This window comes from Theileria equi (assembly GCF_000342415.1).
Source record: "Theileria equi strain WA chromosome 4 map unlocalized gcontig_1105316255041, whole genome shotgun sequence".
Lineage (NCBI taxonomy): Eukaryota > Apicomplexa > Aconoidasida > Piroplasmida > Theileriidae > Theileria > Theileria equi.
Window position 1 is genome coordinate 1,172,051 of NW_004668225.1, and position 15,238 is coordinate 1,187,288.

General features: G+C 41.0%; 5 protein-coding genes across 5 annotated transcripts; 3 read left to right on the forward strand and 2 right to left on the reverse strand.

Annotated features, from left to right (window-relative positions):
* Nucleotides 1-1,300: 1,300 nt before the first annotated feature.
* Nucleotides 1,301-2,824, forward strand: BEWA_049800 (conserved hypothetical protein; the record flags this gene model as incomplete). Its single annotated transcript, XM_004831908.1, has 1 exon — nucleotides 1,301-2,824. The coding sequence occupies one exon, from the start codon at nucleotides 1,301-1,303 to the stop codon at nucleotides 2,822-2,824; it is 1,524 nt and encodes a 507-aa protein (XP_004831965.1).
* Nucleotides 2,825-3,577: 753 nt separating this feature from the next.
* Nucleotides 3,578-5,122, forward strand: BEWA_049810 (conserved hypothetical protein; the record flags this gene model as incomplete). Its single annotated transcript, XM_004831909.1, has 1 exon — nucleotides 3,578-5,122. The coding sequence occupies one exon, from the start codon at nucleotides 3,578-3,580 to the stop codon at nucleotides 5,120-5,122; it is 1,545 nt and encodes a 514-aa protein (XP_004831966.1).
* Nucleotides 5,123-5,411: 289 nt separating this feature from the next.
* BEWA_049820 (hypothetical protein) lies at nucleotides 5,412-6,728 on the reverse strand (the record flags this gene model as incomplete). The annotated part of the gene is made up of 1 exon (XM_004831910.1): nucleotides 5,412-6,728. The coding sequence occupies one exon, from the start codon at nucleotides 6,726-6,728 to the stop codon at nucleotides 5,412-5,414; it is 1,317 nt and encodes a 438-aa protein (XP_004831967.1).
* Nucleotides 6,729-9,934: 3,206 nt separating this feature from the next.
* On the forward strand, nucleotides 9,935-11,311 carry BEWA_049830 (hypothetical protein; the record flags this gene model as incomplete). The annotated part of the gene is made up of 1 exon (XM_004831911.1): nucleotides 9,935-11,311. The coding sequence occupies one exon, from the start codon at nucleotides 9,935-9,937 to the stop codon at nucleotides 11,309-11,311; it is 1,377 nt and encodes a 458-aa protein (XP_004831968.1).
* Nucleotides 11,312-12,224: 913 nt separating this feature from the next.
* Nucleotides 12,225-15,210, reverse strand: BEWA_049840 (hypothetical protein; the record flags this gene model as incomplete). The annotated part of the gene is made up of 2 exons (XM_004831912.1): nucleotides 12,225-12,596; nucleotides 15,127-15,210. The coding sequence occupies 2 exons, from the start codon at nucleotides 15,208-15,210 to the stop codon at nucleotides 12,225-12,227; spliced, it is 456 nt and encodes a 151-aa protein (XP_004831969.1).
* Between the last annotated feature and the right edge of the window lie 28 nt (nucleotides 15,211-15,238).

Below are 15,238 nucleotides of genomic sequence, written 5' to 3' on the forward strand. Positions count from 1 at the left end.
TATCACCACTAATCTCCATTATTTTCTCAACCAGAGGAATTTTCTTTCCATACCCGCCACTTTTCTGTTCATAAACTCCAGTCAGTATCATTAATGGAGTAGACTCTTTATAGGATGTGTGAGATGAGGAATTAGGCGGGGAGTGTCTACACATTTTAGGCGTTAGCCAGTATGGCCAGAAAAAGGACACTAATGCAGTTTATTACACACTAATACACTAGTATAGATATAATTAGGATGCTAGCACAGGCAGATGCTTGAATGATGACGAAGATCGGAGACTGCCACCCTCTGGACTATGAATGTGAGTAGATTGTCAACAAAAGAGAGTCTACAAGGCTCTTGTTTGCAGCTAAAGATGTGATGATTCCAGAGAAGGTGTTCTACCTGCAAGGATGTGAATGCCCATTTACCACTACTCTATCTTACAGCGGACTATAGGATAGTGAAAATAAGCCTGTTATGGGAGAGAGTCTTGGAGAAACTTTTTAGATGCTACGTAATTGGTGGACTTAAATGTGGAGATAACTGCACATTTAAAGGAGACAGAGTAACTGTGTCTATAGAACATGCATACCTACATAAACTGTTAACAGTCTACCATGGACCACAGCCTAACCACATGGAACATGTTAGTGCTAGAGGATGTCAAGTATGACTGAACAGTGAAGTTGATTGGACAACACTCTTTATGCTCTAGAGAATGTGAGTTAAGTCTACTGGAATGATGGATCCCTAGACAGAGAATCTACTCTTCTTAGGATAACCAGTAGTCAAGATCAAACTTCATACTGTACACGAGATTTTTACGCAGATTAATGTCTGAGGATGTCTGAAAGAGTGAATGTAGAGAATAATGGAAGAGATTAGACAGCCTCGTTCTACTGGACATGGAGAGGTTGAATGAACATACCTGTGGAGGAAGAGGAGAGATTTACAGAGAGAACATATGGTAGTTCTGATGATACACAAGAATATGTGGAATTACTTCTATTTGCCCAGTTAGACGATACACCTATGGGGTCTAGAATCTCCTCCAACTGGACTCCATTCTTCCTCGGTAGTCGCTTATTCTCGCTTTAATGTAGTATAGTTTTGACTTACATTTTAATAATGTTATAGCCAAAGGATGGCGAAGTTTGTAGTACCCTAGTTACGAGGATAGACACAACTCTCCAATTGAGACATGGCAGTTGAGAATGGCTCTGAAATCAAGAGACCTCAAATGACCGCATCGTAATACTATCGCACTCATTTCAAGAGTATAAATGACTAGACATATGGATCGGAAGAAGATCAGATGGATGATAATAAGAAAGCTGAAATGAGTCAGAGAGAGAGTGGCAAAGATAGTATAAAGAAGGTGGCAGCCTTTCTGGCTGGTTTGTCCTTGTACCAAATGCCTCATGCTGCAATATCTGCTGGTAACTTTACAGTAGGAAGATTTCAGATTCCTCAGAAATATGTTGGCTTGTACATCAACAGAATGATTATATCCTATAGGATCTTCTCATTGGTTGGGATTACAATTACTACGCTCTATGAACAGTTTAATGGACCCGCTATTCCATTATTGAACATTGGTCTGTTCGTGTTCGTTGCACTATCCCACCTTTTGTTGTTGCTTACGTATTGTTCAGGAGGAGCTCAGGGTCATATTACACTATACTACTGGATTGTTGTTGTGGTGGCTCTTATCATTGGAATGTGCTTTGTCTTCAGTGTTAAGTTGGCCAGTGATGAAATCATTTACCTTCTTGCAGCACTGCCCATATCCGGAATTCTTGCATCCTCCTATCACATATCATTCATTGTCATTTCTGGGTATTTTAACGCCTCAAACGTATACTACTGGCTGGTGTTTTGGCAGTTGATATGTGCGATATCATTGATATCGGTGACTACTGTGGTATGGATATTTGCGTATGGAATAGAAGGTGAGGGAAACTCTGGTGGTTCTGGAGGTGCCGGCGGCGGAGGTTCTAGCTCTAGTAGTAGTACTAATGGAGGCTTCTTAGAGGCATTAGGTCATGCAATATCTCCACTGTTATTGGTTGCGCTTGGATATGGAATGCAGAATATGTTCTATCCTTCAGTGGCTCCATACAAAATCATTGGCATAGACAGAGGTTACAAGATCGATGTGGCAGTTTTATTCACGAGTGCTGTGCCACCATTAATCTTCTTGGGTCTGATCTCCAAAGGAAAGGGTCCAGATAAAGATTGGGGAAGTGCTCCGTGGTGGCATGGAGCCTGGACATTCTTCGGAATCGAGATATTTTGTGGAATACTATTCTTTTCCACCTTGCATTACCCAAATAGTGCCATGCCAAGATCCATAAAGGATAGTATTTGGGGTCTTGGATTCTTCACAGTACTCTACGATTTCTCTGCACAGATGACTAGATGTATAGGAAGTAATGGAGTTGATAAACAGAAGGGTGACGCTGCTGCTAAGATGAACACACTAAACTCCTTTTTGTACTCCTTTACCCAGGTCATTTTTGCCTTTCTAGGAGACGGATATATTAGAACATATCGCCAAGCAGAGGAAAGTTCAGATTTATGGCCTACCGCTCACTATACCACAAGAAGGGCCTTTTGGTTCTGGACTTGGAATACGACTAAAGTGGCTTGTGGAACGCTCAAAGGTGCTTTTAGTACAGATGTTAGGGCTGAGATTCTTGTTAAAAAGGAGCATCTCTTTATTGTCTACGACGATGCTCCTCCTGAGGGTGATCCCTTTTTTGACCTTCCATTCATTCACAAGAAGGAAGAGTCTCCAGATAATCACAGTTTCAAGGGAGCATACATTTTTCACTAATCTCCCATCACAAATGTAGTCTTTTCACGACTTTGCAGTTTTAATTTGTTTGTCATTCTTATACTCTTTCCCATTACTGTGGTTGATATGCAGGATTTTCCAGGAAGTGTTATTTTAGTGGGTGGACGTATGTAGAAGCCAATGTAACAACATGGCCGATGGTAGACAATCGGAAAGTTACTGGGAAACGCCCATTCTTTCCCTTCTTCCAACATTTATGATAGAGGAGGAATGGCCGAGACACGGACATTAAATCTCATGAACCTCGTAAAACTGGTTTAAAGAGAACTCCGGCATCCATAAAAAGGGTTTTGGACAAAGGACGTGAGAGTAGCAAGAATGAGACAGTAGGCCATTCACAGTACAATAGACAGACCAAACCTGGAGAGGAGCAACCACGAGGAGGACATACTCGTAGAATAACGTATGGAGATGCTTGCAGAAGTCCCATAATGACACAAAGACTACTGACCGTGCTTCTACATCGGAAATACACCTATGGGGTATAGAACCTTTCCTTCCGGGGCTTCTCTTTCGTGTCGTTTATTCTCGCTTTAATGTAATATATCCATAGCTCTAGTTTTAAATATGGGCGACTTGTTTAGTGGGATTCCTGGAGGATAGTAGAGTGTTCATCTTGTCTTTTCTTTATTCACTCGGAAAGATGACAAAGACAAGGTTATTATTATTCTTGGAGTCAGTTTGAGATAAGGGGAGGAACATCTCGTTAGATCGGTCTTGGAAGCTTACAGAATGAGTCCCTCTCCAGGTAGCAATGGGTTGAAGAAGTTCACGGCATTCCTGTCTGGACTGGCCTTGTACCAGCTCCCTCACATAGCATTCTCTGCTAGTAGGTACACGCTGGTGAGGTTCCAGGTTCCGTCAGCATACGTGGGTCTTTTTATCAACAGGATGATTATCGCATTCAGGATCTTTACTCTCATCACCATTGGACTTGCAACTCTGTGTGATCAGTTTAACATGCCAAATATCATACCAATAGGAAAGGCATCTGTTATCTTTCTTGTAGCAGCATTGTCATCCGTACTTGTGGTATACTGTATTGGAGGAGATCAGGGCTATCTCACTCTCTACTACTGGACTATTTGTATCTCTTCTCTGGTACTTGGAGCCTGCTTTGTTTTTGTAGTAAAGATCGTGTCGAGTGAGATTGTATACCTTATGGCTGCTTTGCCCATAACTGGTATCATAGTATCGTCATATCACCTCGCCTTCTTGATGATCACCAACTACATTACAGTCTCTGACATTCCATTCTGGATCGTCTTTTGGCAGATTATCATTGGGATCACAATAGTTAGTTTGACTGTTGTCATGCTTTACGCATCCTATGGTGATAAACCAGCCGGAAGAGACTATGGAAAACTGTGGGAAACAGTCAGTACTCTCATCAATATTGGACTAGATATAGCCGGTACAGCTCTGGACATGGCTAGCAAGGTTCTTGCTAAAGTTACTGGTGCTAGTGGAGGTGCTCCAGCTACTAAGCAAGAAGGTTTTATGGAGGCAGTTGGAAAGGCCTGGTCACCTCTTTTGCTGGTAGCTTTGGGTTATGGTATTCACAACGCCTTTTATCCGGGTATAGCCCCTTACAAACTCACTACAATGACAAAGGGCTATAACATAGAATTGACTGTTTTATTCACTAGTGCTATACCGCCATTGATTATCATAGTCTTGAAGGAGAGGGGTATGGGTCCAAACAAACCATGGAATACTTCTGGATGGCATTGGTCTTGGCTATTTTTCTTATGCCAAATTCTCTGTGCAGTGATCTTCCTTTGGTGCCTTCATTTCCCATGGTGGGCTATATCGAAAGCTGTAAAGGGTAGCATGGCACTTTTAGGTTTTCTCACCGTTACATATGATTTTTGTGCTCAGTCCGCCAGAAATATTGGAACGAGCGGAGCCTCCATGCAGGGCGAAAATAGTAATTCAAGCATGGACACACTAAACACATTCTTTTATTCTGTCACACAAGTCATCTTTGCTTTTCTGGGTGACGGTTACCTCAGAGTATACTCCAAGTATGAGAAGGATAGAAACAACTGGCCTACCAAACACTATGGCAACTTTAGGGCATTCCGATATTGGATTTGGACAGCCACAAAGGTATCGTTTAGTAATATAGGAACCGCATTTACCACAGATGTTAGAGGTGCTATTCAGACAAAGAAGGAGTTTCTCTTTATTGTCTATTCTGATGACACTGATAATAGTAGCGAGCCACCTAAGACGAAGAATCCTAAGGTCATGAAGATAGTTCATGGTATTTAATTGTGGCGAACATTTTTCAATTTAAAGCCACTATAAATGCAGTATTTTCACGCCCCTGCAGTTTTAATTTGTTTTACTTCTGTGCACGCACTTTGATATGGTTAGTTTATGGTACATGCTTGTTCCTAAAAATGTTCCCGGAAGAATGCTAATCACCCATCATTTTGCCTATGCATGTAAGAGACTACATTAATTAAATACACACTCCAATGGAGCGTGAACAAAATATTGAATCATTGTGCTGCATTGTGTATTCAGAATATCCTTGAGGAGTAGTCACAAGGAGTCATTATTGAGATGGAGAAGTAGGCTCTTCGGTAGGAGATAATTCCTGTTTACTCAATTCCTCGAGCTTGTTGAAGAAATCGCCCTCATTAATGTTCTTCCACTCACCATCAACCAGCTCAAAATACTTTAAATCTAGTCCATAGTCACTACCATTAATAACTATGGATATGAGAGTATAGTTTTCCTTTGTGGAAGAACCAGCGAAAGTAAACTCTTCCCCCTCAGAAGCAGTCCATAACTCTTTATCACCATAAGTCACTGAGGATATATGGAAAATATTCTTTGGCACGAATCCCCTGTAACTCACTCCACCAGTTAAATCTTCCCTAATCTCTACCTTTGATTTGTCGGGGTTAGCAAGATCCAGAGTAACGGGTGCTGTTGGCTTTGGAGATTCCTCAGCAGTAGACTGGCCAGCAGGAACTACAGTAGGTTGAAGTGGAGTAGTGGGATTCTCTCTAGAGAATTTAACAGATGAGGAAGAAGCTTCCTGAGGAGTATATGCCTTAACAGTTACCTCTGATTTTGTTTCTGTATGCACATCTAACTTTGTCTCATCAGGTTTGGTAAGGTCTAAAGTAATGGGAGTAGTAGTAACTTGAGATTCATCAGTAACAGGTTTACTGGTTCCATTATCTTGTGGAGAGACTTCCTCCTTAGGTGTAGGAACGGGAGACTCTACGGGTTTAACCTTAACTCCTTGTCCCCTTTTGGCAGATTCAGTAGTCTTTTGATCAGAGTTAGCGGTTTGTCCACTAGGAGGTGATTGAGTAGGTGTATAAAGATTCTGTTGGACAACTGGGGAGTCCTCAGTATCAGGTTTATTAGTGGTGGGAGTCTTAGCATCCTCTTCCTTAGGTCCAGTTGGTTGAGGTGGAACTGCTCTAAGATTCTCAAGCTTACTCTTGTGGGTACCTTCTCTACCCTTCTTCCATTTTTTACCATTATGGTATCTATAGACTGTCCCCTGTTTATTATTCTTATTATCCCTGGTAACAAGTACTGCAAGAGTGGGCCTGTCTCCATTCATATATATGACAGCCGAGGAGCAAGGAGAACCAAATATACCACTGGACCATATCTCCTTACCATCATACTTTAGCTCCTTGACAGTAGAACCATTCTTTACAGTCAGTTTAAGAACCTTGACGCCATCTTCCTCAGTTTCCTCTACATTAAAGAGAGTAGAGTCCACTTTGGAAAGGGAAGAGTTTGCAGGTTCATCATTTACAACATTTGATGCTCTTTGGAGTACTTCATACGCAGTGAGATCAAAGCCGTTGTTTAAAGAAGCCCACTTTCCATCATACTTATTCATGTAGTACTTTAGTCCGAGTCCACCGCCAGATGGTAAGACTAATAGAGTAAGTGTAATTGAGTCACCCACAGACCTTGTGAATAGTACATCGCATCTTTCCTCTCCTTCAGCTTCCCAGAGAGTGACTCCACCATCTACTACCTTGCTGAAGAACAATCCAGTAGAGAAGAATGAATGATAGACTACTCCGTCCACTGTACTTTTATAGTCTCTAGCCAAGGAAGGATCCGGAGAAGACAGAAAGGAATCTCATCCTCAAACAGCTATAACTAAAACGGGAGGATAGATGTGTTACTCTTCCTAGTGGATGGGGTGATGAGGAAGTGTTTTGGTCTATTATTTTCTTTCTAGACTGTAATTTCCTCTATAAAGTGTCCCGAATAACGCAATAATGAGGACAAAAACGAGTAGTCCCGGCAGGTCAAATTTGAAAGGACAACAAGCCGCAATATTGGTGTGATACAACACATTTAGGAAACTTTGTTGGTTCTTCCATGGAGTTTAATGAGCATTCATACACACATCCATGAGAGAGAACCGCTAAGATTCATTCTAACATCTTCCTTCACCTAGATAAGCTTCTGGGTGTGTTTTTAATGAGATTCCCAGAGATAGCATTCTATGATAGTTTTGAGGAATAAACCCATTAAATATCTCTAATAAGTCAACTGCATTCTTACCATAGTGGAAATGGCTTGGCAATACTTGGGAAAATAGAAAATCAAGTAGACAGGATGCTCATCACGTGCTTATTCTATAGGACTAGTATGGATGAGTGTGAGTAAAACTTTAGGGTTTTAGGTCCACTAGGCATAACATGCACGAATCATTGGCTTAATAGAACAGAAAGTAGGCATGTACATGGTCAATCTTTCCAGCAAGCTTACTAGTATGCTAAAGTGTTGTAGGAGTAGCACTCTGGAGAGTAATATCCAATATAAGCTTCTTGTTTGGAGTGTGAATGTAACATTTGTAATCTGTACTTAGATCTGAAGGCACGAGACTTTTATCCTGAACAATTGTCACAATGCTGTCTGTCTTGTTGGATGATATTCCATCGGTATATATACAGATGTAGTTGACAGTGTTTCCTATATCAAGCTTAATGTGTACAGAGGTGGTAGATGTAGGAGTACCAGCCTAGCGCCTTGTTGAGATGAAGATTGATTAACACTTCTACTGAAAGATCCAGATCCTCCACCAGAGTCATTAGTACCTGCAGAACTAGCAGAGCCTTCCTCCATCAGAAGCTCAACTCATTCATACTGTGTCCAGATTCCAAAGCTTCCCTCTTCCTTACTACCATTATACAACCTAATTATCCTATCCTTTATTCTTCATCCTCATAAAACTGTATTAGTGGCTTTTACTAGCCATCCTGGCTAACGCCTAAAATGTGTAAGACACTTCCTGCCTAATTCCTCATTTCAGAGATCCTATAAAGAGTCTACTCCATTAATGAAACTGACTGAAGATTATGAGTGGAAATGTGGTGAGTTTGGAGAGAATTTTCCTCTGGCTGAGAAAATAATGGAGATTAGTGGTGATAATTATCCCGACTTACGACATCATTTTACGTGGACTGCACATTAAACTTGTGACCGAATTGGACCAGAGAATGGACTTATTTTCTGCTTAAACACTCTGGTATACCCGGTTAAACTGGGTGATTTCATGATTTACTTACACCTTTTACGGTAGACCATTTCTTCGTCTATCTATAGGGAAGATGACCTTGTTAAAGCTCCGTAATGAAGACTTCTTGTAGATTTATAGAGCAACCATAGAGGAATAGAGTAACGCGTAACAGGTTCCTTTACGTTACTATCCATGCACATTATGTCTGAGGATGGATGATGAACGGATGTATAGACCAGATCAAAACACTAGACTTTACCAAAAGGACAGAGAAAAGTGATATATGGAACTGCCTATATAACAATAATGGACCAGGCATAAGGGCTGAAAAGGTGACCAATAAGCCCAAAAGAGGTTTTACCAAATACACTTATACATATAATGGCGGAGGAATATTCACTCTTAAAACTAGTCTAGGTTATGGACATTCTATACCAGACAAAAAATCCCATAGAATACGTGGAGGTATATTACTGGACAGGAAATGACAACACACCCATCCTACTTGAAATTAAGGATGTAAACGGTATAAAACACTATTCTTACTACGGATCTAATGGAGGACAAGGTAATTGGAGGAGTTTTGGTCGTGATTCTGATAAGCCACTTAGCATCTACTAGACGGGAAAATTGTAACAGTCATAGTGCTAGCAGAGATGAGGTCACAATTACTTCTCAACAACTAAAAGTTGGGTCTCCAAAGATTCCTTGCTACCAGACTCTTTGATCGCCGGAGGATTTCACATAGCAGGTATAAAGTACACTAATTCTACTGGACCAAGGCATGAAGTAGAATTCATATCACTTCTATTTACAGTGCCTAATATACACATACTCTGTCTTTATTGTGAAGGTAACCCAGTGCTCTCATATCTTGAGAGTGAAAATTCTATGACCAGGGGATGCTACAGGAGAGACTATGGCGATTATTCAGCACATCTCAAGGTCATTTTCACTAGAACTTTTAATTATACAAAAATAATTCCAATGAGGTCTACACATTGCAATTGTAATTTCTCTTTCCTCCTTCTTCCTCTTTGCCCTTATACAGTTTCTGCTCCTTGAATAGGCCGAATGAGTGATTTATGGGTAAAGGAATATTTTGGAGACGACACATCAACTGCAGAGTAAATGGAACGTTGAGAATCTCTAGGAGTCCTACTCCAGAACCGTTCACTTGTGTGGCACCTTCTTCGGATCCAGAAGGAAGAGCCAGGAATAGACCAAAATCCACTTCTTCCTTTTAAAGTCACATCATAAATATTAACAGTAGAAGTGGAGGATTTGTCCAGTCATTGTACGGGATGTATGAACATGAAGGAATGGAATCTAGTGACTCTATTCCTCCTCAGGGTGTTCTTTTTCCTCGGTAATTCCGATAGTGCATGGCGGCACCCTTTTTGCCAGAGTACCACCGCACTTTCCCCGAAGGAACGGACCAAGGAAGGTCTTATTCCGTGCACCAGAGAAGAAGAAATTGGTGGAATCTCGGAGCACACCACCTGGCAAAGTCACCAAGGTGCTACTTCTCTTTAATCCCCGTACACATTTCCTCCCATTTCCATATAATGAATCCTTTACCCGTGTTTTATTTGGTCTGTATAGTGGCTATAAAGGAATCTGTTTGCACTATCTCTTTATTTTCCTTTGATTTGTCCAGCCCAGATGGCGCCCATACCGATTTTACAAAACAAACGTACTCTGGAATCACACACAGACAATACATTGTGAAAGAGGGATTTGCCATAAGCTCAGTTTCGGAAAAGGGCGTGGAACTATGGAAGGAAGCCAAGGGCACGGATGGAAAATGTGTAGCCGTTAATCTCTACTCCAGAGGCCATGCATCATTTATGGCACTGTGGGTCATTAATGGAGGTTTGACTATTAAACGCTTTGAGAAGGTTGGTGGAAAATGGAAGAAGATAGAATTGGACGACTTCAACAGGAAGCTGAATGGAGTGGTTGGAGATCCATCGGGCTTCCATGATATTGCAGATAGCCTTAGAGATGTTCAGGAGCAAACATCTGATGCTGACCTCCTGGATATTGCCAGGCCGGATGGATCCAGAGTAGATTCTGGTAATACAGAAGAAAATGGACCCGTTCACAAGACTTTTGCTCCAAAAAGTGGATTTAAGTTTTGGAAGAGCTCAACAGACGGAAGATGTACCAAGAGTGGAGAAGAAGCAGTAAAGGTTGAGCATGACTCTGTTGACCCTTCCACATTAACTGGTGTATACAATGTTGATATATCTAATCCTGACAACTCTAAATTTGTCTTTGTAGATTGTTCCGTCGGAAATGTGGTTATAAAACAAGTATTCCCAAGATCAACGGCACTAGGTGAGATCATAGATGGGAAAAGGAAGGTCTTTGATATTGCTGGAAGTTTGCTTTGCCTTGTGCATTATAAAGGGGATGAGCCGGCAAAGACACGAACAATTGGTCTTAATGCTTTTGAGAATCCAGTAAGCGTGACAATGGAAAAAATGGCTAGTGGCAAATGGGTATCTTCTGGCGCAAAGTATGGAGAGCTCCCTGATGGCACAGCTCTAGATTCTGAATCTACTCATCCATTTTCCATTGACATTTCCAAGAAAGAGGGTCAAAACTGGAAATCTGTAGATTCCACATTTAATGGCATACCTACACGTTTTATTGCGGTAAAGTACGGATACAATGCTAATGAGATAAAATTTGGAGATACATTAATTTATAAAATAAAAGACAAGGATTATAATGAGAAGAAAGAGAGGATCCTTTCTGTAAGGGTACACCCAATTGATAAACCTACTCTTTTGCATGTTATAAGAATTAATGCAGAGGGAAAGCTCAAAGTGCGTTACCATACTATAAACAAGAAGGGTCAGTGGTATGAAGCACTACAAGCGTATTCTTATCGTATAGATAAGATGAAGGAAAGATTAAGCGCTGGTACTAAATAAAGTTTTCCGGTAGCATGTAGATAAGCCAAAGAGTAGAAGTTATTGACATTAAAACTTTGCAACAAAGATCGGTAATTAAAAGGTAGGATGGTTCCCATTCATGGGAACATTTAAAATTACTCAAAATGTAGTTCAGGTAATTTTAAGGCTCATGAAATTTAATGCAGTTTGTTTTGTGAGATTCTCATCTCTTGTTAAACACATGCCTAAACTTGGCAATGATTTAAATACGATTTAATGGTACGTTATATTGTAGGTATAGTTTGTTTATATTTTGTTCACATGCAAAGGTGCACAATAGTGGTGACGGATGGCTCAGCTTAGTAACTGGATAGGTAGATATTTAAACTCTGAAAGGTGCCTACTTGTTCTCCAGGGAAGGGTACCCCTCTCTTCTCAGTGTCTATACCAGAGGTGCCGGAGATGAGACCTTTTGTTTTGAAAAGGATGCTGGAGCATGGAAGAATGTGGACAAGAGATACTTCGAACATAGGCTACACTCAATGAAGGACTTTTCCGCACCTGCCGGTGAAGAGCATAGGGAGGAAGAGCAAGAGACTAAGTTACCTTGCCACCGAGGTACATGATAGAACTAAATCACTCTGGAAGGAAGATAATGGAATGGGATTACTTTAGTGGATTTGATAGCAAATTCCAAGAAATAGTTAAAAATAAGAGTCCATAGAACTCGACAGTTTTTAATTCATCAGAGTTTTGTAAACTCTTAGACTTCCACCATACAAATTAGAATATCGGCTTGACAAATCCATGACTAAACATTCAAATCGCAGTAGCGCCAATTTTGTGTGAAAGAAGAGAAACTCGCGCATTTATGCTCACAGTAGCTCAGACAGTACAAATAATATCATGAGATATCAATAGGTAAAGCGTTCATCACAGCAGTGTGGCAATTTTACGCTTGAGCAGCTCCAAACCTTTCTAGGCGCTTCTTTCTTCTTTCAAGTTCTTCATCGTCAACTACAAGTGTCATTTTCTTTTTGAGACGTTCTTCACGTCTTCTCTTTTTATTTTCGCTTTTAGTTTCAAGACCGAACCTTTGCTTTCTCATTTCAGCCTTTTCCTTTTCCGATGGCTCCATGTTAAATCTAGCGGCTCTAATTTTCATTCTTTCTTCAAAAGTCAAATTTGTAACATCACTTGGGACTTCACCTTCTTCTAGGGTCGTAGCTTCGGCCTTTAGAGGCTCCTCTGGAGCATCGGAAGGTCCCTCTGCGGCCTCTCCAGACTCTTTGACAAATTCCAAGTATCTTTCCACAAGTTCAGCCTAAATGTTTGTGTTAAGATGTAAGATATGATGTAGCAAGCAAAGTCATGGATTATCGCTGGAGCTGGACGGGTTGAATGCACGAGTATGACCGGAGATTTATCCATTGAAAAGTCTATAATGATCATCATAGTGGGTTGAAAAGGAGAAGCTATAAGTGGCACAAAGTTTTTTAGTCGGGAGAAAGAATTCTATCACCGAATCCTAAACCAGCTCCGATTGCAATTTCTGTTCTCTTCATACTATCATCCAATTATCCATCCATAGACTCCTAAATCTGTCTAACCCATGGATCTCCTTTAGTACGTTTAAACACCCACCAGCCAAATCCAGTAAGAGAACCAGATACAACACCAACGCCGGTCAAGACAGTAACTACAGTATTAGTAGGGTCACCAACAGCGGCAATTCCAGCCTTAATCCATTTAGAAGAGTTGTCATCATTAGAAGTAGGTTCTTCAGGAGATGGAACAGTAGTAGTAGAATCTGATTCATCTTGAGTAGAATTAGAAGGGCTTGGAGGAGAATCTTGAGTAAGAGATTCAGATGGTTTAGCAGAATGAGTAGGAGCAAGAGAGGTAGTCCAGAAAGAGCAGCAGGTGTAGTAGTAGGTTCAGCAATAACAGGTTGAGAAGCAGGAGTAGTAGTTTCAATAGGAGATTCTTCAGGTCCACCAACTTTACTACCAGGTGGACTAGAAGCACCAGCTTTACCAGCATCTATAAGGCCTTGAGGAGGATCAGAGACAGATTTAGAGTCAGCAGACTTTGGTATAGCTTCAAGATCTGCATTTATAGCCTCTATACCAGCTATACCTGATCCTTTTACCACAAGCTCTATCAAGTTTCCCCATGTTTTTGCATCGTTAACAAGTTCACTAGCTCCATAAAGTGTTCCTCCGAGTAATGTACCAAGTATGCTTCCCACAATAGGAACTACTTCACTACCATCTTGACCAGCAGCATTATTACCAGGTCCATTAAGATCTTGTTGAGTAGGACCACCACTAGAAGGAGTAGCAGTAGATAGACTAGTAACAGAACTAGCAGCTTGAGGTGAGGGTTGAGGAGAATGAGTACATGTTGCATTTTTTGCACAACTCAGTACATTTTTAAGTTTGTTAAAGTTGGTACAGTCTGTAATGTTTTCTGGTGTTATACCACTGAGGTCATTTACTTCTGTCCACTGTTCATCTCCACTAATACTACTACTATCAGTGGGCTTATGGTACCATCTATTTGTTCCGTTAATTCCATTTCCATCAACGTAAATGAGCTCTGGATTGTTGCTACAATAAAACACGTAGATACTAACATAGCCTTGTATAGGAAGACCAAGATTATCAGACTTTATACGCCTCCATCGTCCATCACCATTGGTAATATGATACTTAATCTTTGCAAGTTTCAATCCGCCGTCAGAAATGGAGTGTTCGTAGTATTCAACTCTAGGTGCAACTGGAACGATCCCCTTGGTAACAGAGATATTTCCTCGACCATCACCCCCAGGATTATGGTAGTCGCAGCAGTAGTTGTTCTTACCTTTTGATGCACCATAAGAAAGATGGCTAGAATGCTCAAAAGTCAGAGTAATTGTAACTGCCTGGTTGAGATTACAGTTAAGGTGATCAAGTTTTGCCTCCAGATCATTATCTTGAAGGGGTCTTGCTCGAGGATTTCCAGAAAGTTCATTCCAACCAAATCCACCACCTCCCTTGTTATACCTATAGATATAGTCTCTACTTTCTTTCCATACTTCTATAAGAAGAGGCTTTCTCAGGTAACCATCTTCTTTCCAGTACCAAACTGATAGATGCCTAATTTCAGTGTTGTTTACACCTGCATCAACAGTCTGACCATTTTCTCCATACTGAACCTTATCAACAGTAAAAGGTTTTCCAGTAGCCGAAGTATGCTTGAACCTATAAAAGCCAGAGTTTGGAGGATCTTCAGTTCTCACTAGCTGGACATCTTTGTTGCCATTAGGGCCATATGTGTAAGTTTTTAGTTCACTATCCGGCTTATTCTGTATATCAATAGTGATACCGTCTGAAGGAGCAGTCATTCTGGGTTGCTACCTAAGAGTAAGGTTGTTAGTTCTCAGATACTCACTCATCCTCCATGTTCAGATAGAGTATGCTCTTTCAAAATTCTGAGATTCATTAGTAGTCTCAATGCACTACTGTCTAGTCATTCATCATCCCTCACAACTAGCTCACCGTCTGAGAGAGTATCCACAGAACAAGATGAGTAGGTGTCAACACAGTCTTCAGTAGTACAGTATACTCGCAAGGCTCCTCTATTCGCTTCGCTCATAGAGTCTCCATGACTATTCCACTCGTTACACTCATTCCATAGTGATTTACTCCCTAGTCTATCCTTCTTCTATGGACTCCCTACGGTCGTCTAGTACTCCTTACAGTCGTACTGCACAGTGATAATCCTACTATACGGAAGAGTTCCTATACTGCGTATACTTGCCTGGCTCACTCTGTTCGCCGTTACTACACACATTCATTCATCAAACGAACCCGTTTTCCGGTGGTAGGAAGCTTGTGTTTGGCCAAAAGTGCCTTTAATTCGGCAAGTGTCCTATTCTCGACGCCCTCGGCCATTTTCCTTCACTCTTGGGGAATCCGGAGC